Source organism: Rhea pennata, chromosome Z, assembly GCF_028389875.1.
Source record: "Rhea pennata isolate bPtePen1 chromosome Z, bPtePen1.pri, whole genome shotgun sequence".
Classification (NCBI taxonomy): Eukaryota; Metazoa; Chordata; class Aves; order Rheiformes; family Rheidae; genus Rhea; species Rhea pennata.
In genome coordinates this window covers 16,415,666-16,440,835 of record NC_084702.1, presented here as the reverse complement: position 1 = coordinate 16,440,835, position 25,170 = coordinate 16,415,666, and the positions used below count along the sequence as shown (strand labels likewise).

At 35.3% G+C, this 25,170-nt stretch overlaps 1 protein-coding gene across 10 annotated transcripts in view; it reads right to left on the bottom strand.

Annotated features, from left to right (window-relative positions):
- The window catches only part of JAK2 (Janus kinase 2), a 92,816-nt gene that overhangs the window by 30,459 nt on the left and 37,187 nt on the right, over window positions 1-25,170 (bottom strand). For 4 of the 10 annotated variants that reach the window (XM_062600245.1, XM_062600246.1, XM_062600253.1 and 1 more), the window contains exons 2-8: window positions 19,378-19,432; window positions 15,501-15,751; window positions 8,354-8,477; window positions 6,794-6,911; window positions 6,151-6,296; window positions 3,728-4,049; window positions 1,058-1,177 (exon numbers count right to left, since the gene is read on the bottom strand). In XM_062600245.1, the coding sequence (XP_062456229.1) occupies window positions 1,058-1,177; window positions 3,728-4,049; window positions 6,151-6,296; window positions 6,794-6,911; window positions 8,354-8,477; window positions 15,501-15,720 (1,050 nt within the window). In that variant the 5' untranslated portion in view covers window positions 15,721-15,751; window positions 19,378-19,432. Of the gene's footprint in view, window positions 1-1,057; window positions 1,178-3,727; window positions 4,050-6,150; window positions 6,297-6,793; window positions 6,912-8,353; window positions 8,478-15,500; window positions 15,752-19,377; window positions 19,433-22,744; window positions 22,811-25,034; window positions 25,116-25,170 lie in introns of those variants that run through there. The other 6 variants (XM_062600250.1, XM_062600251.1, XM_062600249.1 and 3 more) reach the window with 5 other exon arrangements.

Here is a 25,170-nt window from a genome sequence, read left to right as displayed (position 1 = left end):
TAGAAAGTGAGTTTTTCCTCAGAAGTATAGGCACGGAAGTACCCAACTCTACCACTACAGAGAACTTTTAAAGAGAATTTTAAGAGTTCAAGGTTAAGAAAGCCTCCTCCATTTATCTGAAATAATTGTACATTCTAAGCATCATATATACATATCACAGAAATGCCAGCTACTCTTATGTTTTAATAAGATATTTTGAAAACAATTTCAAGTTCTTTGTAATTCTGCACTATTATTGCAGGAAATGAAATATATGAAATATAATGAAATACAAAGCAAAGTAAACTATATGATTTTTCCCCAAAAAAAGTGGCATTTGAAAGACAAGAAAATTAATTATTTCTCATTGAAATGTTTTGGGGGCTTTTTTTCTTACAGAAATGAAGAAGTGCTTAAACTGCACATCTACAACTTTTCCCTAACACAGGCAGCAGCTCTCCAGTCACACAAATGCCTGGGATGGGGAGTCCTGAAGCCACACAAATCACTCAAAGACAAAGGAAGAAACAACTATATGGCAGTTGTATCTGCAAAGGGTGATTCACCTGCAATGCTAGAGTTCAGACTGAAGCAGTTGTGAGGTTTCTTTTTACATGCATGTATAAATAAATTTTCAAAGTGCTTCTTTAAAGTGTTTGAAATAGTAAAAGCTTTGATATTTATTTTGTTCCCATGTTCCATTTCTGTGCATCATCACTCCTTCAGAGCATTTTGAAGCCTCTTTTCAATGTTGGTCACTGGCAGTTAGCTTATCATGTCATCACACAAATAGTATGCTAGATACCTAAAATCACATAGTCAGGTATAAGCGCCCAGAGGAAAGGACCAATCTGTGTATAAGAAATTCAGCTCAGCTGCAATTGTTTGTTTCTGCTTCAGTCAATGCAGACAACTTGGAACGCACATGATCTTCTCTGTTCTCATACAGTGCTTAAAAAGCTAAAATGCAGTTTCATCTCATGCTTAACTAACATACATTAATACAATACCATAAATATTACAGCAATCACAGTCTGCTCAAAACATTTTTTTTTAAACAAACAGCAAGTCAACAGACCAGATTCTTGCTGTCTTGCTTGTGAATGGTGACAATTCTTCTCTCACTAGAACCTTCCTGGCTTGCTTGCTTGATGCTGACATCAATGATATCAGGAAAATCACAGTATGTTTGTAAATCCTAGGAGAAAATATATATTGCTGATGTTATAACTAAAATTGCAATTAGAAATTTACTTGCAGCATTAGAATTCCTACAACTCTAAGCTAGTATTTCTACCATGTTACAGGAGGGAATTCAAAAAAGAAGAAATGAACCCCAAAATTGATGCTGATCTTTACTTAGATACTACACATGTATTTCTGTATAAAATTCTTTGTACTTTCTTTCAATACCTCATATCTGCACCTCAACTCACTCACTTTGACAGTCTTCAGTCAGACCACTAGGGGTTAAGTCAAAATATATTGCTCGAAAGGAGACATGTCAATTTGAAAGTATAATTCCTGAAGAAGTAGTGCTGTTGATTGTGAAGTTACCAGATTTAATGCAACAAAATTTACACTTCCAAAACCTGAGCCTAGCAACAAAGAGGACTCGAAAATCTTAAATATGTCATTAAAAGAAAGAAAAGGATTTTGTGTTTGTAGAAACTTCACTAGGTGCATCAACAAAAAAAGGCACAAAGATCCAGAAATTGTGAAAGGAAATATCCATATAGGGGTTTTTGATTTAGGCATTTCATTGATCTGTACACTGGTATTTTGTGAGAATAAAGAATGTCATATTTTGCATAATCTTTTTTTAGGGGCTTTTCTTTGGGAATTTATTATCAGCACCCTGATCAGAGAGGTTTAGAGAGGCTATTAACAATACAAAATTTCATGGCTCCATTCAGAGGGATACAAGCAGCCATATCTGGTTCTAGAAAGACATATGTAGCAGGAATAAACAAAGGATCTTACAGAGGGTTCTCCTCCCAGCCATGATCATCACTGACTAAGTAACTGGAAGAATCTATACTAATCACATGGGAAGTAACAGACATACTGTCTTTTGATGACTAATCCAAAGTGTTTTTCTAACATGGTATTCCATGTCACTTCCTTCAGTCTTCCACAACAAAACCAAAATCAAGTCATATAGATCAAGGGCTCCTTTTCTTGCTTTCAGTAGAATTGTAGATGCTAAGTACCAACTTTATACAAAGATAGAGTTATATATTTAAAATAATTCTTCCAAAGTGAATAGTTTATTCACATAAGACTACTTGTTTACATGACTGCAACTTTTCCGCAAGCATATACTAAGTATGTACCGAGTCTTAAAGACTAGATCATCAGCCAGCATAAATCAGCACAAACGCACTGAAGTCCCTGAAGCTCTGCTAATACCAGGCTGCTGGAAACGTGAACTGTGATAACACTTTTTTCCTCCACCTACCCCAAATATGTTATTCCCACCTTCAAAACGTAAACATCTTGTTCCAATTCAATTCTTCAGTAAAGTTCATCAGTACATTTGATGAAATAGGAGGTATGATCACACTTCTGGACAGGTTTATTCCATTACTAAGTTTTCATAACCAATCATTTGTACACAGTTTCTGTATTACTGCAAATATATGCAGCCTCCTTCACATGTCATCAGTAAATGGGGAGGACAACATTTATGAACCATGAAAAGTAATTTTAAAATCTATGTGAAAAAGATCAATTTAAATACTATTCTTATTAGAGGTTTTTTTGTCATGCACAAACAGCATAACATGTAAAAATTTTTATAAAACAATTTATGAAGTTATATATACAAATGTGGTATAAAGACACCAGATGACTTAAATCAACTTGCAAAATCTTGCAAGTGCAGTTGGCACTTACAGGCAACTTAATAAAGGTAAAGGGGTGACATATAACAAAGGGTCAGGTAACTGAACCTAGTACAGATCTAAAACTGTTATTAAAAAAAAGTTTAAAAAACTAGGAATGCAATTTTTTTAATACAATAAAAAAATATTTTTACAAATTATTATAAACCTTTGCAAGAATATAACCTATTTCATAGTTTGGTCTTGACTGCTTGATTCCAACACTCAAGTGTTATCTGATGAGTAAGTAACAAACTCTGGTTAATCTGACCAATGAATAGTCACGCTGGTATATCATACACAGAGTGAAACAAAACTGTTAAGTAAAGATGTAACTGCATATGATTACTACAAGTTATTGAACATTTAGCTTCTAATTCCTGAACAAAATGTATATGGACCCTGTAGTCATAGAAGCCATTTTAAATTTGTTAGCTTAGATGTTGGTAGAAGTTTAACTGCAGTAGGAAGAATGTATAGGCAATTTTATCCTGTTTTCCTTCTTAAAACCCCGATCTCAAGGAGTTTGAGGGCAGTATGCATTTTACCAGTTCCTGAATCCAGGCCTCTTACTTTTTTTAAATCAGTTTTTACAATAGCAATGGTCCAACCCTGAATTTTTCATTTGTTAAACTATTTACTGTTGAAGTATTGTCTTTTATATAATACATTGATTAAAAACTAATTTTAAAATGCTATCCTGTTTAAGACAACACAAATTTATGTGAACCTCAGCTACACAGAAATTTTATCATCACTGTGAAGTCAATTTTAACAATAAGAACTTCTAACATAAGCAAATCGCTATTACATGATAAATGGCAAAATTAAAATAATAAGGCAGCTGCATTCAAAGAGATTACCTGTTCTGCCAGTGTCTCACAGTCCTTAAGTTTTCCTCTTGAGCACTGAATTCCACCATTTCCAGTTATTACAATGGTTGCAAAACTCTCCTCTCCAGAAGGATCTCCACCAGGCTCTTTTACTTCAAAAACCTCTGAATAGAAGGCAGACTGAAGGGTTTCCAGATTTATAAGATACTTAAGTTTCAAGTTTCTGGCAGTAGCTTTGCATTGGCCAAACTGTTGTATAAATTTGCGGAACCTGTACCTTATTCTCTTTCGTGTCAAAATGTGGTAGTCTTGAATTTTTGCTCGAACACATTTAGGCAAAAATGTTTTGTAGCTGTGAATATACAACCAGCAAAAAAAAAAAAAAATCTAATTTTATCCATTGATCTACCAAAAAATAACCATTTCTGTGCTAAAAATGTCAACATGTAAATACTTTCTTCCTTAAATGTAATATTTTTTAAAATGAAGCATAACAAAGGTCCTTTCTTCAGTCTGTATTTTATTATTTCAAATACACACCTATCTCTTCTTCCATTTTTTCCTTTTTTTTCATTCAATTTCAACATATATTACATAGATGCACTTCCCATAATACAGACATTTGTGTTTCAGTCATTACTGAAGTTTTGATGAAAGACAATAGAAGAAAACTCCAAGTTAAACATTAGGTAATTGCTTTGTTTGGTATAGAAGCTGGAAAGGGGTAAATAGGATGGCAAATAACAGGGACAGTGACAGTCAGATTTTCTGGTTGAAAATACAAACCAGCTGATTCTCATTTAAGTTTCCTATACCACAATCTATATTCTATCTAGGGTAAAAAGTTGTTTGACACTCACAACCAGCTGATCAGTTTGCTTGCCTATTCAACCCTTTATGCAAAATTTCATTAAGAGACAGAAAAGAAGAATTAATTATCAAGCACAGACAGAATTAACTTAGCTGGAGTGGAAACTGATTAGGAAATGAAATAGAAGATGAAGGCAAAAGTATACAATTCTTTCTTCATCTGAACCTTCACTATAAAGGTCTTCTTTCAGGCCACCTATATCCCTGTGCCTAGTGACACAGTCTATGGGAATGAAACACTACTCATAGTACAGATATACACAAGTATATAGGATTAGATGGGATGCTTCTGAGAATGCTGAAGAAGCTGGTATTACATATATATATGTTATTAGGGAGACTGATATCCCTTCATCTTTGAAAGCTCATGGCAATCAGGAAAGGTTCCTACACCATACTCTTCAGGAAGAGAAAGAAGGAGAATTTGAGGAACTACAGGCGAGGCAGCCTAGCCTCAGTTCTCAAGAAGGATTATGGAGCAAGTCTTCCTGGAATAGCCATACACAAGCACATGATGAAAGAAAATTAGGAATAGACAACATGGGTTTGCCATATTCACGAATGAATAATTTGACTGCCTTTTATGATCTGACAGAAATTTCAACAAAGCAAATGAAGTCCTGCACCTGGGACAGCATTATCCTATGTAGCAGTACAGGCTAGGGGCCAACAGACTGGGAAATAGTTTTGCAAAAAAGACATGGGGATCCTGGTTGAGTATGAGTCACAATGCATCTCTTAAGGTGATGAAAGCTAAGCATATATGAGACTGCATTAATAAGAGCCTAGACAGCAGGTAAAAGGAGCTGATCATCCTCTTCTTGCTTGTGAAATCACATACGAACTTCCTCTATCCAGTTTTGGTCATCCTAGTACAAAAACAGATGTGCGTGAACTACAGTGATTTTAGCTGAAAGCCATCCAAGACAGTTAAGGGCCTAGAGCACATTATATTAGACAGGAGGCCTAGGGGAGCATGATTTGGCAAGAAGTTGGCTAAAATAGAGGGCTTTTAATTACCACCATCTGTTAGATGAAGATAGTAAAGAAGATGGAATCAGGCTATTCTCAGATGCACACAATGAAAGGGCAAGAGGCAATGGACACACAGCAAAACAAGAGAGATTCAGATTAGACAAGGAAAAAAATCCTCCCTCAATGAAAATGATTATATGCAAGACATAGCTGCTCAGATATATGGTAAACATCTTTGTCCTTGGAGATGTTCAAAACTTGAATGGACAAGGCCCTGAGAAACTTAATCTAACTTTGAAATTGGCCCTGATCTGAACATGGGGTTTGATTTGATGACTTCTAAAGGTCTCTGCCAATACAAATTATTGCTTATATCATTTTCCACATAAGCAGCTGCTGTCTGTCCATATACCCACAAACCTGAAGAATAGGAGTCATCATACAGGCCTTCCATTAAATTTGCAGTTTACACTACAAGTAAATTTACAGAATCACTCTACTGGGGTAGAGGGGGGATATCAACTGTCAATAGTTGAACAACTCCACCCAGATGCTATTGTGTTTCAGGTGCCATGTAAATGTAATACAGTTTTGAAGCATGGAGTTACCTGACTGAATTGTAAATAGCCAGTGGGGTTTGGTCCTTTTCTTTGGCTACTCTCATCATATCCAGAACAGCCATCCCAAGGCATTCCTCTTGCGTTTCATGAGTAACGGGCATTTGTATCCATCCATTCAAAAAATCATCTCGCCACTGAGAAAGCAGGATATGAGAAATCGAAATACAACTTTTGCATTGCTGTTTAACAGTAAAATTTTTTAAATGACTGAATTCTTCTGACTGAACCTTTTGTCTCCAAATAGTTGCACATATTCATATTGGATACTTGCTACCATCAGGCTGAGTAACATTGCTCCTAATATTCTACTGTCGAAGTCCAACAGGGTCAATATGGAGAAGCTGATGTCCCACGTTTTATCAGTTCAAAACGAAAGTTGCACTGAAAGACTTCCACATGCCAGTGGCACAAGAAAGGAGATACAGTCTGTCACTGATCTCTCTTCAACAGTCATTTGAGTTTCCTCTCTCGAGGAATACAGTATGACCCTGAATTTCATTTTTGTATTTAGAGTGGGCTTCAAGCAGTCAAAAGAGCCTACAAAGCTACTATGAAAAGCTGTGAAAGGGAGCAAAGATTAACAACCTTTACTTAATTAGATTAGGGGGAGGTAGGAGGAAAAAAATCATACCTGTGCAAATAGGTAAGACATGACAATATCATCAAGAACAGGGCTTTCTGCACCCCGAAGAATGCCATACCGATATGCTCTGCTTGTGCCATTGCAATACCAGTGGGGAAAATAAAACCTGTTAGAAAATATTTAGGTAAATATCAATAAACAAATACTTTAATTACCAATACCAGCCATTCTCTTTCACAGACTTGTAGTTAGTGCCAACTGGTGTAGAGGGCCAATATGAAGCCCACTGAGTCAACAGAAGGCTTTGGATCCAGTTTTCGGTGTCTTGAAGCACAGCATTTAAATAGGGTGAGAAGCTGACTAACAAGAGCTAACAGCTCTGCAAAGTAATTTTCATTGATCAGAATAGAGAGAATCTTGTGTTACTGTCTTGCAGTTTCCTTTGGGATGGGACTACACAGACTGGTCAGGAGAAAAAAAGGAGAAAAAAAAAATCACACCCTGGGATCAAGAGTCTCAACAATCGTCGTTTTGAATAGAATTTATGGGACATCTCATCCCTTGAAAAATTCGGAAGGGGACAAGATTATGCTTCACCTAAGCAAACCACATAGCAGTAACACCAAACACAACAGTCCTCTCTACTCAAGCTCTCACTTGAATATAATGGTTTGCAATGGGATCTTTAAACTTTTTCTACTGCATCTACCAAAGTTCTTGAAATGATCAGATCATATACATTTAGACTACTAAATAAATTTGTAAAAAAAAAAAAAAAAAAAAAAAAAGTGATTTTACAGTGAGTTTTATGTACAGCATTGGAGAAGTTAATAAGGGTATGTCAGATTAAAACAACATTGAAACAGCTTGCCCAGAGAAATAGTGTAATCTTCACAGCTTTCAAGTATTGAGTAGACAAAATCCTGACCTAGTGGTTATGACATTCTGTTTTGAACAAAGGGTGGACCAGATGACCTCCAAAAGTCTTTTCCAACAAATATATTAACAGTTCTATGCAATTTCTAGAAATTTATGTTACTATACTAATGAAATGTACAAACTAAGGAAACTTTTTCAGGGTCTCAATTTGCAGCTAATTACCAAAGGAATAATCAGACCACATTATGTAATTCAAAGAAATGAGTTCCTTTAGTATGAAAAACTGAATAGAGCTTTAAAATTCCACTTTCAAAAATCAGATTAGACACAAATAGTTCTATTGCAGACATCCTACAGACTACATGAGACAATTTTACATCTCAAAACTCCCAGTAATTCCAAACAGATAAGCACACAGGAGCTCAAATGGAGAAAAAAATTTAAGAGATTATTAAGAAAAAAATATATTTTTACTTCTATTTTATTTTTATTGTGTGTTTCTTCAACCTGAAATGGCAAACAGTAATCTGTGGAATGACAGCAGATAAAAGTACATTATTTAAAATTACTCAATTTTATTATTTTATCTGTATCTTTTACACAGATCTTTCCAACAATATGCCCATATGTTTTTTTGAGACACTATCATTTAATGAACTATCTTACTGTTTTTTTTTTCTACATAGCTTTTGCATTAATGGGAAAAGAGTTACATTTGCGTTTTATTACCTTATTCGGTAAAGTAGAGTGAATCTAGTTGTTTCATCCACATGGAAGATGTGATTTGGGGGATACCAAATTCTCTCTGTTTTACTCATGAGTGCGAACATGTTATGATACACTGGCATGATACCTGAACAAAGAACAGAGAAATAAACATTTGTAAGAAACCATTTTTACACAGAAACAGACTTTTTTTTTTAAAAAAAACCATTTTTGCATGCTAGCAGTAGCAATTTGACAAATTCTCCAATTATTCACTGTGCTGCTCTGTCACTGGCAGTACCATTGCAACCAGCACCCTATAAAGTGCAGGTCATTTTTGTCAATCTATTTTCTCATTCTTCCTTTATGTTCTCTTACTAAAGACTGTATTCACCTGCTATCCTATACTTTATGCTTAGATTACCAAATTTTCTCAGAATGGCATTTAATGCAATAGGCACTCAACCTCCTTGTTTAATTAAGAAATAGCAGTGAAGAACAGTGCATTGTCTTTACTTACTTTTTCCAAAAACAGACCCAGGCCTTGATCTTATGTTTTTATACTGAAGGAAAATTAAATGCAAAGTAATACAAAGAAAATCATCACGACTAGGACAACCACACGCCATCTACACTTCATTAGCTCAGTTAAGGACAAAAATAAACAAGTACTGTTAACTACACAAAACTGGAAAATAATTTTCCCAAAACAATTCAGAATTGTTTTAACAAGAACTAACAACCAGATCTACTCAATCACAAACTACAGAAATCAATTTTTTGTATTTGGAAGGACATTTCCTGTCTTCTGTGTTTCTTTGTAAAGAACTATAATATCAAAGAAACTAAGATGTATTCTAACACTTTAAAGGAAAATAACATTTCTCACCTCGTTTCCTTCCCCTCTGTTATAGTAAATGTTGTCACTATAGAAGATAAGTGGGTCAAGATGATTCAAAACAACTACCTGAACGAGCAATATGAAACATGAGCCTTATTTATGTAGCTTTGTAACACAGAACTAACTGAATTTTCTGCAAAAGGAATATATGAAAAATAGTTAAGTCCAACTATGTTTAACTGCTGTTAAATATTCAGAGCAATAGCTGAGAACACTAAGGAAAAAGATTCCTTAGTTTCATCTTGGTTAATCAAGGATACAGAAAGCATAAACACAGAGAAGGAACACAGAACTGTTCTGGCACAAAAACACTGTTCAAAAATCTGTCAGAGAAATTAAAGAGATTTAAAAAAAAAGCATTAAAAACAGAGAGATAAGGAAATTGACAAAACAGAGGCTCCAAGTTTAAACACACTCATAATTTCAAAAAGTAGGCATTTGACGGAACTTAAAGAGAATATTTAACATACAAAGTAATGTTGTTCAGAGCTCAGGCACTAGTAGAAACATATTTAGTCAGAACAAAAAAGTTCCAACTCAGATGCAAAAAGGATCACTATCAGTATAACAAGCAAAGTGTAGAGTAAGCCTGCCCTGCAAACTAAGACATAACTGCAATCTGTACACATAGCAGTTAAAGCATATGAGTTCAGGCATCCACAGGATTTCCCAAGAAACTGAAGACCACACCACTATAGCTGTGTTGAAATCACGACCCAGCTAAGCTACTTTAAAGTGAATTCAGTTATCATTACATCAATTTCAGTGACATCACCAAACTGCAGAACATACATCCCTCCAAAACAGAATAGATGACATACAATTAAATTCTCCTCCTTAAGTGAAAATGAGTAATATAATCTATTACAGAAGCTGCAAGAACAGCTTAATACAGCTAAAAATCTGACTAAAACAGAATATAGTAAAGGCAATACACAGTAAATTTATCTCTGAAAATATATCCTGCAATAGGAGTGAAATTTAAGTAAATGAAGATTGTATGTTCCAAGGAAAATACTTTCTTCCAGTGCTCTCTTAGTGCCATGAAAAACAATATAGAAGATACATTCAAATCCAAAGCTTGCAGAAACTGGGAATGCTTAACAAGGAAACTTAAGAAAATAAGAAACCCTTTGTTAAAACCATCTAAAAAACTTTCATATATTTATAAAATAAATATTCACCTTGATTCCTTAATCAAGTTTAGCATTTTGCCTTTGTCCTAACTCTTTTATTTCTGTCCAGACTTTCTGAGGAACAATTTGGGTTCAAAACAGTGGTTTTACACCTCACATGGCACAGTATGATGCTATTCTGCCTTCCTTCTTCATTTCACCCATTTTCCTCTCTATAAAGTAGAGAAGGGTGAGCCATAAAAAAACTTGATGTTTTCACAGTATGCTCTCAAGAAGATATTTCTGTACACAGGGATGGTTTTAAACAAATGAATTGAAGAATAATTTTGAAAAGAAGCTAAGATGGGGTGGTGTAAGGCCCATAGTCCACAGGATGTGACCTTAAGACTTTAAGAATGTGAAGTCCATGAGTATACTGAAAGGAAGTCAAGGAATACAAAAAGAAATACAATATATATAAAACATGCATACACTGGAATTTGTCACTGTCATGAAAGCTAACGGTAACTGTATTTTACATAGAAATAAAGCAAAAACGTAACACACTCAGAAAGAAAAACTATTCTGTTACTTTTACAACTCTCCCCCACTCCCCCCCCCCCCAAAAAAAAAGACTGTGATTTCAGTCTTTTGGATTGCTGAAAAAACTTTTTAACAAAATCATCTATTGAGCTTGAATTTATTTGAGAAAACAGAACAGCAGATAAAACTGGCTAACAAATTCTGTATTTTGAAGGAGCTTTACAGAATCAGAGAAGCAGTCAGACTGTTTCCTATTTTAAGGCACAATCAGCTTTATCCCTGCTAGCACCTGTTTTTCTTAATGATTTCCAACAGCGAGAATTCCACAATCAGCCCTAGCATTACATGCCAATGGGTCAACATCATGTGACTGACGAGTATGTTCACACTCAAAACATGGACACAGTCACGAGAGGAGAGCAGAGCTGCTGCAGGACCTAAGGACTCTGAGGGAAGAACACTATCAACTCTTCAGCAGCACCAGAGTTTTAATTCGCTTTGTGTTTCCTGGTTGCAGGTACAGTCTGAGAGAGGACAGATGCCACAGTACTGGAGCATGCTACAGTGTTGTGTATCCATGAGATGGAAATGCTGAAATTTGGAAAATGGGTTAAAGGCATAAGACTTGACAGCATGAAAGGATGAACTGCAACCATTGACAAACTGTATTAAAATTTCTTATACTTGAAGAGGAAAGGAGATACTAGTCTAGTCTACACATCAAACAATAAGACAAGCAATAAAATGTGACACTCAGGGTAGGTCATAATGAAACAAAACTGTGTTTATGTTAAAGCAGGCAAGATACTTTTATTTTTCACTCATACAATTCAGCTGAAGGAATAAATCAATGCACTGTTATCTTAGAAATTAAAAGAAAATTATTAATGATTCTGGTAAGTTACATTTTATAAATGGCTTTTTTAACTGATTCCACAGGATTGAACAGATTTTGTAACTATCTGGTCTGTTGATTAAAATGCTAAATCCATTTACAAGAATATTTTACTGCAAATTACTGGTACAGAATAATTGCACCAACACAGTATACTAAACATACTTACTTTCTGGATAAAAGTACATACATTCAAAATTTAAATTCAAAGACTTGAGATGTCCCAAGAAAACTGTATCTGATCAGCCCATTCTGCAACAAAACTCATGTCATGCTTTTTTATTCTACCTACCAATTTTTAAAAACAGCTTTACAAATTTTTTTAAAATTTATATTTTGAGTTAAACTGAACCTATGAACAAACACTTTACACTGTTATATAAGTAATTCCCTTGTAAAATATTACACCAGGTCTGCTTTATCCCTGTCTCACAGCACCTCTAGTAGCTCCCCCAAACCATTACCACTGCTTCCATTCAAATGGCCTTAATTGCTTGGTATTTCTATAAAACGAACTCATGCTCCCTAAAACCAATTTAAAGTAGTAATTTCATTTACGATTACTTTGAGGGAAAGAAGAAAAAGAAAGGATTTAAGATTATGATTTGGAAAAAAAATCTCAGACAGTAAATTTCAAAGACCTATTACAATGATTCTACTACCTCTAAAAAAGTTCCTGATCTGTTATGTTTCATTTTCATGGTTAGTTCCTCTGAGATCATTTTCCCTCTCACGCTGAAATCGAAGACTTCTCTTGTTCCTAGTGTTATCTTCAAAAATTGTTACACAGTAGTCTGTTACATGGCACTACTAGCGAAGTCCATGATAATGAATATTCACATAAACCTTAATTTCAAGATACTTCATTTATTATGGTATTTCAAGTTAGAAAATTTGATTTCTCATTTTGTGTTCAGTTTCCTATATAAATCTGAACAACCTGCCAGAAATTTTGTACTTACTGTAGCTCCTTTACAAAAAATAGGAAGTTGTTTTACATAATGTGAGGAATGGTTTAACTTCTGCTTGTCTCAAACTGGCATGCAATGACAGAATAATATTTATACAGTCTGACGGTTATACAGCCAATGCATACTATATACAACAGCTCTAAAGCCAAATCAGCATACACTGGAAACCCATTAATTGTTTGAAATATGCAAAAGGTATGCCATATTTTCTGTAGGACTGGTAACACTAGACTAGATCCAACCCTGCTTACAAAAACAAGTAACACACACAAATAACACACACACAGTCATACTTCTATACAACTAATACTGCCAGAGACCAACAATTGCTCAAATCACAGAGGAAGTTCATTGAAAACTACCAAATTTGTTGTATTTTGGACATTTCTACGACCTGAACTGCCCTCTTCTTATTAAATATTCTGATTCATAGCAAATTCGTTAAAGAATTTTGGCAACATAAATACTGTTTGAGAGCATTGGCTTTGCTCTCTACGTGCTCTGCCTTACAAAACCTCCCAGAAAACAAAAGTCATAATAACTAGTACCTTGTGATTCAAGCACTAATACCTCTTAAGGAAGGAAACAAAAACTTCCAGTCATTTCAGCCTTCTTCATCAATTCAGAAGGAAATGAGGTCATAAATCCTTTTGAAAAATAGGTTGCGTAATGCTGCCTTAATAGCTACCAGGTAGAAAACAGCCTTCAGAAGAGTTTCTCTGCTTTGGTTCTATATTGATAAAGCCTCAACATGATAGAACGTTTTCATAGGAGATATAGAATTAAGTACAAAATCACTGCAAATAGAATTTACAAATCCTGATGAAGAATGATGAAATAAAAGAAACAAAGATAAGAACTGCTCACTAGGAAGGATCATCCACATAGAATTATTCTGAAAACAGTCAAGGAGCTAGGAAATAGCTATAGGTACAAAACAGGAGCTGCTACCCCAAAAAAGCAGAAGCCCTGAGAGGGATTGGTGAGATCACAGAAAACAAGCAACATCATATCATAGCAAGCACATCTTCAAATGATGTAGCAGGAAACAGGACTAACTGTATTCCTAGATTAGTTGGAATAGGATTCTCTATGTTTGTGACATAGGTTAGAAGAATATTACACACAGCCTGGCCTGTGCATTTTCCTGTGAAACTGGAGATGGTACAGAAGACGGTCAAAAAAATTAAAACTATTAAGACAGCTGAGCTGGAAAAAAATCAATCAATTTAAGCTTTATCAAAAAAAGGAAAGAAAAAGACTTAAAAACAATCTCGTTACAGTATATGTCTCCCTAGAGCTGGTGATGAGGAAAGGAAGAAAAAATATAACTTGAACTGAAATGGCTGGAAGCTGAAGCAAGGCAAACTCTAGTTAGAAACAAGGAAGAAAAAGGACAGACAAGCAATAACCACAGAAACAGCTAATCAAGTATTCAAGGAATTTATTTTCCTATTGAATTCAAACTAGATTGGGAGCTTCTCTTGAAGATGAGCTTTAACTAACAGAAAAGTACATTCATTACAAGAATAACTGAAAAAAATTGTAATCAGATGTCTTGTTATTCATTTTAATTAGACTCTGCAAGGCCTAAAGAATTCCAAGGAACAACAGCTCTTAACCCAGAAGAATCTTTGTGAAACTAGCCCATGCTCAAACTACCAACTCAGATTACACAACTTACTAACAGTTATTACAAGACATTCCATAGCACAGAAAAAACTGGTAGAGCCCTCAAAAGATTTAAATCATTAAGAGGTTACTTAAGCAACAGTTCACAATGAAATAGCAAAAAACAAACAAACAAAAAAACCCAAAAGGATAAGGTGGTTAAACATAACAAAATACTAAGTACAGTCAGAGTCAGCAGCTTCATATTTGTGACTCACTGGAAAAGTAGTAATTGGAATTACAGACCCCTTCAACTTCATTTGCACCTGTAATGAGGCACTTGAAGTCAAAAGACAAATCTAGCCTTGTACCACTGACAGTCTAAAAATCTCTAAAATCAGAGATACAGACAGTGTGCATGCATGCATGCGTGCTTAGAGTGAAAAGGTAGTTACTTTAATATCCAGAATTTATTGGGATTAATTTATTTTTCTTCCAAAATTCCTGAATGATGAACTCAGCATACTTCTGCATTAAAAAAAAAAGGGGGGGGGTGGGGGGAAGTGCACAAAATGCATTTTTGAATCATTTTACTACAGGTTGCAGCTTCTGGGCAAATATAAGCATTCCTAGATGTAAACAGGAAAGCATCTTTTAATTTCCTACCCTGTTATATTTACTCATTTTATTTCCTGAATGATTAGGAAAAGAAATAACCACACAAGTAGTCCTATTTTCCTTAATATAACAGTTTCCATCTTCAAAGTTATTCAACCACTAACAATAAATTATACAAGTTGACGCTACACAATTGTCAGGACTAACGTTTTGCAGAGTTGCACCATAATATAATTCTAATGCTTTCAAGCTCCAGCTGTAATTTAACCATCCAAACTACATCTCAGGTCAGCAAAAGAAAGCTTCCAGATAAATGACAGTGTACTTTTAAATCACTTGAAAGAGACAGCAGCCACCTGACTCTAACCTCATCCTCACAATACTTTTGACAGGAACAGTTTTGTAGCCCGCTGCTCTCCAACCACTTCTGACACTAGAAAGACACTGGAGAGATTACATTTTCAATCAAAATGCTACTAGGAAATTCGCTAGGAAAAATCATTATGTATACACTTACCACAAGCTTTACAAGCAACGGCACAGATCTCTTCTGCAACATATTCTCCAGCTGGAAATTGCAGGTAATCGTCTCCTGTCTTCCCAGGGGAATGATAAAGGCGCACTTGAAGCAATGGTTCAGTCTGCTTGGGTGCACTGGTATTCCCAAGGATGTCACCGTTTTGGTGGATAGTAGAAGTGGCTGTGCCTTCCATGTTTGTCATTGTAAGACAGGCCATTGTTGGTTTGGGTTCTGTTCAGAGCATTTGCCTAGAAGAAACATAAGGAGTACTCCTTGACTAATTGTATTTGGTTTTACTTGTAATAGCCTCATCTAATGATAGTACTGTTCTGATGCATGGAAAACATGAATGCCTACTAACTGAGGGCTAGAGAATAGCTTAGAAGGTTTAGTGGAAGTGAGTTTCATTTTGACTTACTATATAGTCTAACTATACTATATTAGGACTATACTATATAGTCCTAACTCAGAAAAGTAACTATGACAGAAAAATAAAGGTAGTCCAACTGGATCATCTATTATCTTTCACTGAATTGTATACATTACAGGCACACCTGAGTAGCTGACACATGCTAGTTAAACTGTGATGGCAAAAATACTCTTTTAAATGATACCTGTGCAAATCATTATAATCCCAGTTTAAGATAAAAGATCGTGCTAAGAACATACAAGACAAAATAATTACCCAGATCACAAATTGGCACTGATAAAGGGGAAAAAAGGGTAGGAATATCACCTTTCAGTTGTGCTTTACTTTTAGGCAGACACTTAAAATAAAACATGACATGTCAACTGAGAGAAGATTCAAAATGAACAAGTAGACATGACAAGTCTTCCTACCTACAGTAGATTCAAAACAAGATGACCTCCTCTCAGGCTAATCACATAACTCTACTTCCTAGTAACTCAAATTAAAAATACTCTCTCATAAACATAATCAAAAAGAGATGAATAACTTTATACAGAACCACTGATATGTTTGGTAAGTTTAAAAAAGAAACGAGACTGACAGTATATCCCAAAGGCCAATATTTGCTCTGTTGCGACTCCATCATAATTTTAATCAGTATAATCTATGCTTATGGTAAAAGCTTTGATCACAACCTATAAGCCTTGCTTTCATTAAAACCATATGCTAAATAGCTACCACTTGGAATTCAATTAGCTACATCTAATAATAGCTAGAAGAGCTATAAACAAGTTGATAGTCAAAGATTAGATTTATAAATGTTACCTACTGTTTTAAATAGGTAAATGAGTATTTCACTCTTGAAGCATAATTTACAACAGCTTCTGTTTATACTGAATTATAGTATTTTATCATAAAACAGCTGTTTGGAACACGATTTTTAAATTTTCTGTTCATGATTACAAAATCCAAGGAAAGGATGAGTGTATGATTACACATTCATGTGGGCCTAAGATACTCCACAGAATCAGAACACAAAAATTAGTCATCTTTTGTTGAATTAAATATCTTAAAGGAGGAAGACTTAATTTAATGAGCTACGCTACAGATAAAAATATTAAGTTACACATAAAAGAAAACTACAGTACCTTCATGGTAATTCTGAAAAAAAGAGTCACCATCACCACAAGAAAAGTATATAATTTTAATTCCTAAATTGAAGCAACACAAAAGCCAGTATATCACAGAAGTTGAAATCTGCATTTCAATGTGCAAGTATCACTCACTGAATGAATGCCTACTTGTGCCTGATCCATAGAGCATATGGGTCCTCAGTGTCTCAGCCAAATACCTCAAAATGTACAGATTTGTGCTTTTCACTGCAAAAGCAGCACACTAGTAGCAAGTCAATGCTCAATTAAGGGGGGAGAGTTGGAGGGAGAGGGGGGCCTTCTCTTGAGCCATGAAGAAAATCATATTTCTTAGAAGAAAATAACCATTATATCCCTAAAAACATCACCATACTTAAAAGGTATTTTAGTTCCTCTTTGTCAACAATATGCAAGGCAGTAATGTTTGTGTCATTCTCCTTTAATTAGCATAGCAGTTTTCTAAAATACTACAATAATCCTCTATTGGAAGTACACCTTTACTTCTGCTACTATTGAATTGACAGATCCTTCCATTTCATTTATATTACAAGATATAATGTTATTTCTATAGAATGCTAAATGGAAATACTGCTGTCATGCTCCCAGTTTTATACAATAACCTAAAAACCTGGCCAATTTCAAATGAACTAAAAAGACCTGAAAACTACATGCCTGTTTCTGGCTCTCCTTCCCAGATTTTGTATCTCTGGGGACGGACTTGCCAATTCCAAAAAAAAAAAAAGCTAGCACTGCCTCCTTATTTCTACATGGGGGGGGGGAGGGAAACAAACAAAAGAAACAACTTGCTTAATCATATCTAAGAATGTGAAATCGAATATGTACAAAGTATAGTCAAAAATGTAAATATTCTACTTTTCTCTATTCTCTTTGTTGCTTTAATTCTAAGGGTTCCATTAAATAACAGCATGTGAACAATCTCCAGAGAGACAATCTGTATATTCACATCATCACTTCAATTTAAACTGTTTTCAAGTTTCAACATTGTCTTTTATGCCAAAGTGCAGATGAAGCAGACAGGTAAAGCAGACAGCAAGTAATGAAATCTCCCTGAATCAGCTTCTTCACAGAAAAAGAAAAAATACATCTTCTAGGCATTGATCTTATAAAGGAAACAGTTCTACTACTAAGGGTCAAAAGAGCTATATGTGTGCAGTAACTGAAACACGTGGTTCCTATTCACAGGAAAGTGGTGTGAAAGAGCAATTCCTATCAACTGAATTGCTTTCACCTGTGTTTCTTAAGCGATAAGCCACCAACTGGACATTGTCATTTTCCCTCTCTTTGCTCCATTGAGAGATCATTGCTTCAGCCCAGAAACATGAAACATGGCAAAAGAAATATTTGTTCAGCTTTTTTAACAGTTAGAATTCAAGGCTACATTTTAAGTAGTTCTGGAGACATTAGCCAGCCTGTTAGCAGAATATAACTTGAGTATCATTTTTTAGGATATGCGTAACAGACTGGTTATCACACTGTTATATAGAAGAATTTATGTTTGTATAAAGTATTTTTATAGCTGGTATAACAGATTTAATATACATAAATACAACTTTTCTAGGTAAGTTCTTGACAGTACCAGAAAAGTATGGTTTCTCAAACAGCAGCAATGTACCAAGCCCACATACAGCTGGAAGTAGATGTTTGAAATATAATAATCAAGTTAAAAATGGCTTGTCTATTCATATACAACAGGAATATATTACCTAAAATTTGGAAGGTATATAAATGTTAATGATTTAGAGATTCAAGTTGCTAACCATACAAGACTCGATTCTGGAACAGAAGAACAGTGACCTGATCCAACAGGATAATTTTTATATTCCTGATCAGAATAATATTCCAAATTTGAGTTTGAAAGATCAGCATAATCATTCCTCCCACTGCTCTAAGTCACCAGCATCCACAATTCAATATGTTTACCTGCAGTTCTCTATTCCTCTCTGTAACACCAACTCCACTAACTGAGAACCTATGTTATTTATTCTTATGCATAGCTGCAATGATTCATATTATTGTTTTATTTCTACCAGGCAGAAATTAGTTAACTAGTCTGAAACTACTACTGATATAGTAAATCTCATTAAATGTTTTTTTTCATATGCCCTCAACACCAGGATCAGAAGTCACACAACTTCGAAAATACACCTTTGGAGGTTCAAAATCAGAGCATTCTCTCACTACAAATAAATTCCTTGGTTGCTGATTACCTTTAATCACTTAAGAAAGCTCTGTATGAAACAGGAGGTACACAAGAGATGAAGTCTTTTAAATAAGCACATCACAAGTCACTTACTTGCTGCCGCTTTCACAGGAGGCCAAATAAAGTACACATACAGGTGGAACATAACCTATAGGTAATAAAAACACAATATAAAAAGATAAGCTGATGGCTGTGAACAATACATAATAGATCATTATTTAACACTACACTACTCCATTGACTATTCATTAAAATCTATGTTTAGCTTCAGATGAAGTGATCCCCTCCTATTTCTTCTGTCTATATTCCTACTGTCTTTTTTCAAACACACTCTGTCTTCTTGGTTCTAGTAAGGAGTGCTCCCCAGTTCCAGCAAGATATGAAATGGACACCTGATCTGAAGTATAATTCTCTATTCTTTTGCACTCACCATGTCCTTTTCTTTCATTATTTAAGTATTTAAAAGTATCTTTAAGTATTTAAAAGTAATAAATATCTTTTACTACATGAACTATTTGACATACTGTATGTGTAAATATGGCATCAGTTTAAGAAAATTGTTGGTATTACACAAAGAAAGGAGAAATGATAAGGGGAAAAAAATACATAAAGCAAGAGATGGTATGTTCACTTCATTTAGTAACACTTCCTTTAGCCAAAACAATCAATTCTAACCTAATTGAAAATTGATAGTAGCTACTCCTTTCAATTCAGTTGAAAATTAACAAGTGCTTTGGTGTTAACCAGTAACATGAAAGACAAGGGCACATTTACCATTGCCTTTTTTGCACATGTCTGCAATTGCAAGAAACACCATTTGAAAGAAAGCATTTAAGCACAACAGCAGCTTTCTGCATCAGTAAAAATAGATAAAGTTCCATATTGTGACTCTCCAGACACAGGAAAGAGCCTCATAAAGAAGCAAAAGTGAATTTTAACACTGACTAGAAGAAAAAATAAAAATGCATTGAAAGATTAAAAGGGGCAGAATTCAGAATGGGAGTACTCTGCAAATTTTGGATTGATGTCTCTCCAGATAGAAATCTTTTCCGACAGGAGAGAACAGGAAGCCAACACAACAATATCTTCAAAAAAATCTCTCTAGTGAGCCTCTCATCAATATCCCAAGAAAAAAGAACCTATCTCAGTGAGCAGTAAATTCAGCTTCTCTCGCTGTGGAAATCAAACTGTTTCAAAAATGATTAGTGTTTTTCTCCTTGCAGTATCAGCTTCAGACAACACCAGTTTTGCCTTGTTTGGACAGCTGTGAACTTTGTGTGCACCTCCAGGGATGCCCCTTTAATTGCTGTCTAGTCAGCCAGTGAAGATAGTACCCACTATGCGAGCTCTCCAGACCTATATTAAAATACAAAAGAAAACTGCTGAGGGAAGAGCAGTCTACTGCTGTTCGAGTATGCAGATCTGACAGCACGAGCTTTAAGTGAAGAAGCACAGAATCGCTGCTTATTCATGTAAGTTCAGGGTGGAAGGTATTTCTGGGTATTCTAAATTATTTTCTGGTTTAAAAGGGCCATTCCATTCTCCACTGAATCTTTCCCTTCATCTCATTCACAACTGCCTTGCATTCATAACTCCCTGTCAGACTTTTGACTTTGAGCAGAAGCATGTGAAGATTCACCTGACTGCAGCGAATTGTGTACCTTTTCCACAAACGCCAGATCAATTGCACAACACTGTTGTTAGTTATACGAGACAGCTGCCAATAAACAGATGGAACAAACCAGGTTTATCTAAGAACTCAAGTCCCTTCCACTCTCTGGGTAGCAGTGCCCAGTGGAATGAGGCAACATTTTGAATGTTGCAACACTTTGAATGATGATAAGCTCAGTGGCATTGCAGTGTGCATTTCAAATGCAACAGTTGCATAAAGCAGCCTAATATCTAGCCTATCATACTTCATATGCCAAATAGAAAAATGGCCATTTGCTTATGAGAGAACAGGTCACAGTCTGGGACAAAAACCAAAGAAATTCAGAGAGGAAAACCTGGTTTATTGTGGCTATCATGACATCTTAAAAAGAAAACTGAAGCACATTTTCTGTACAAATCCACAGATCTTCCTATTAAAAATAGGTTCAGCACCAAAGTCTTATAAAAATACCCACTTTGCACACTTCTAGACTGATTAAGTTTTATCTGACACAACTTGCTCTAGCAACAGACAATTCCTAAGATTCTCACCTATATTTCTGTGTTTCTGGCAGCATACCATCTTGCTAGCAACCTTGTTTTCCCATTTGCTTTCCTTCTATTTGCTCAAATCTAAGTCAGTTTGTATTTCTGGCAGCTGCAGGAATTTAAATGCCCAATTCTAAAACAAATTTAAGAGTCTAATTAGACTCAGTTATGATGAATTTCTACATCATCTATCCAATTGCCGTAATTTGCAAAGAATACAACACAGAGGAGATTCTACAGTCTGAAACAATCACTTCTCAGTAGGCTTTTACAATTCCTACGAACACAATTAGTAGATCTACTGTGGCTATGTCACTGAGCACCTTTAATATTCATTCTACAAGCAAGTGATGGGGAAGATCAAATTAGCCTTTTCTATTCACAAGTAAGACTTGTATATATAGACTGTCTCCCTGTCATTGTCAGGACAGCTTGTATAAACTTAAAACCTACAAAAATGTACACAATTTCCATCTGCTTGTACACACACCCTTCCTCCAAAGGGTTTGGAAGATCTTGATCACTAAAGCCTTCCCAAGTTATGGTAGGTATGTAGGTAGACAAGAGGCTAAAAATATCTCACAAGAAACATCCTATCAGGTTTCACATTGGTAAGCACTAACGGGAGAGTATCAGTAGGTGCTAAAGAATAATATGGGTCTTCTCATAAAAAACAGTTTCTTTTATCTCTAAAAGGATTAGAATAAGAAGAAAAGTCAGTCAACAGTTTCTCACTTCTGACTGTATTGGTCAGTTTGTTGTTTTACACTTAGTATTTTTATCCAAAACATCTTCAGGGTCCAGTTTCAATACGCAGACTGAAAAAGAACAACTAAGATCTGTCATGATACACATCCAGCATGTCCTATTGTACTACAAAAACTTTTTAAAAAAACTTGAAAACAAAACAATAGCAGATCTATTGTACATGCAATATGCAGTAACCCTCACATTTCTTTCGTGTTCATAATCTGATTCTTTTCTGAGACACAAAGGTAAAAATACAAGAAACCAAACGCATACATGTTTTTGATAGGCAAAAGTAGTTTCTTTAAAGGAATAGTGTGTGCAGAAGTGCCACTGCTCCTTGAAGGATGGACCAGAGACTCTTAAAAGCATTTGTTCAGTCTGAACACACTAAATCACTAGCTTGTACTTCTCACACAAAAAAACATAGCAAGAGATACACATCTTCAAACACAAATTCACCAGAAAATGTTTCTCTTACTAATTCTACCAAAGTCACAGTGTGCCACAATACCTTTAAAAGTACTCAAGCAATCTGGAAAACCCAAGAACTCTCTTCTAATACATTTTTGTTTTTGAGGGATCTAAAACTTGTCTTGCTGTGAGGTCAAGTCACAGACACAGGAGAAAAGACTACTCATACTAAAAGCAAGTACAGAAATTTATATGACTTTGAATTTTCCTGTTTAGTCAGCTGTACATTAATATCAGAGAAGGATTTTAATAGATCAAGATTTCAATGCACATAGTTACAAGCAGATGCAGAAAGAAGATGACAGATCTCTACCTTATCAATGACAAAACATGTGCTAAAAAAACCTGAGGAAATGGAGATAACATTTGCTTACAGTTTTTACTTGGCAAACCACTGTCTATATCAGCAATTCAGTAGCGTCCATGAACCTTTGCATAAGGAAAGAGTCATGTTCCCAGCCTGGTCCAGTAATATGAACAGACTAACCAGAGAGAAGCAGTGAGTATAAGGATTTGAATTTTTTCATTCCAAATAGAAATCTCATTCTTTTTATTTCTAAGTTCTGCATAAGAGAATGAAGCCCTTACCCTAGCTTATTCCAGGAAGAAAGCAATCTTTGGGTGCTGTCTGGAAAGCTGAATGAACAATAGATCCTAGAAGCTTGTTCTTCACAGTAGCCTGCCAAGTCGGTAAATTGCCAGAAAAGCAATCAAATCAGAAACCTGCCGACAGGAACAGCTCTGCCTAAGTTCCATCAGAACTTTGGCAAAAGTTGGTCTGTATCTGCAAAACATTTCTGTTTCACCATGCTGATAAATTTCAACAAGACAGTATTTCATCAGAAAATTTCCAAGCAATTCTAAGGGTTGCCCAATTGTTTTGGCCGAGTTTGTCTCCCCAGACAGAGTGATCTGAGTCCATTCAGAGCCACCATTATCCGCACAGCTTTATATGCACAGAGGACACAGGAGCAGTAGCCACAATAGGTCAGAGAGACCTTTTGCAGGAAGTATGTGAAAAATGACTTCAATTTCCCATGATTCCCTTATACAAGTCTCTCAAATTCTTCTAAACAATGCAATAAAAGATGACTGTAGCAAATTTAAGATAGAAATGAGCAGGTCGGTCTGCATATACTTGTTGGCAACTGAAGGGAGGAAAGACCTCCAAAACATTCTCAACATTTCATTTTTTTCTTACAAATAAAGTCCAATACATACAGGAACTAAGTGATATTTTCACAGGTACGGTGTATCGTGCTAGCTTTTCTGTTGCATAAACTATACAAAAAAAAGAATTCTGCTCAAAAGCTCAGATCATGGAATAAGGGCTAAATAGAGTACAAGTCTCAATCCGATTCTTTGATTTCTTTCAAAAAGATAAAAAAAGAAATTGCTGATGCTTTTGTGTACACTGAGCAAATTCTTTCTCTGTAAGTCCACCCCAAGTACACTCAAAGTTAAAATAGCTTGCTGGCTATCAGCCTCATTCTGCCTAGCAGCTTTTAATTATAAAATACGATGGACCACTGTCCTACACAGAACAGTTGAAGTATAGGCTTCTACGTAATAAAAACTTCCAATGAATTACCAAGAAATTAGGAGACAATGAAAAACAACAACAGAAAAACCCATCCCACACATTTCAAAGTGGGGGAAAAATACTCTGATTCATCACAGGAACAGAAAAAAAAATTATTCTTCTACAAAATGTCATTTTTGTTGAAAACAGTTTAGGGAAAAATCCTTCAATCTTCACTAGAGGACACACAAGACAGTTACAGCTACATTCACAGTTTATAATAAATACTGAAAGTGCAAAAGAAAGCAAAAAGTGTAAAGGCAGCAGTAGCAAGTACTCTGTCAGATTGCTTGGATATTTTAAGCACTGTAAGATTCCTACTTCTAGTCAGATCAGATAAGTGGGAAGATGATACTGTAAGATATTTCTGAAGAAAACTAGCTGTCCTTTTGTAAAGTATAATTCCCATCTCATAACTGAAGAGGAATTTGTCAAAACATGAACCAAGAGTAGTTACTATAGTGCTGTGCTGCCAAAGAATAGCATCAATAGTTAGAAAGCAAATGCCAGTTTAGTAAATGCTGTCAAGAACCAAGCAAGCTACAGTAGCCCTCAGAAGTCACATATGTTTCATGTTGCAATCTGAGAAAGCTGAACAGTGGTACAGCAGACATTAAGTGTATTGCAATGGAAAAGGTTTCAAAATTGTTACTCCTTCCTAGTCTTTGATGGCCTGTCCTTTCCCTGTGCAGATAGAGGGTTCTCAGCTAAATGTCTGCTCTCAAAAGAAACAGAACATCCAAGACACCACTTGCAGTAGTTTGGCACTTTTGAATCGCATCAGACTTTCAATACATTCTTTTTTCTCTCCAGTTACTGGAGTGCTCTGGAGTTCCACATCTACAAAAAAAAACCCTGTCTTCTGTGCAAACAACATGGTTTTA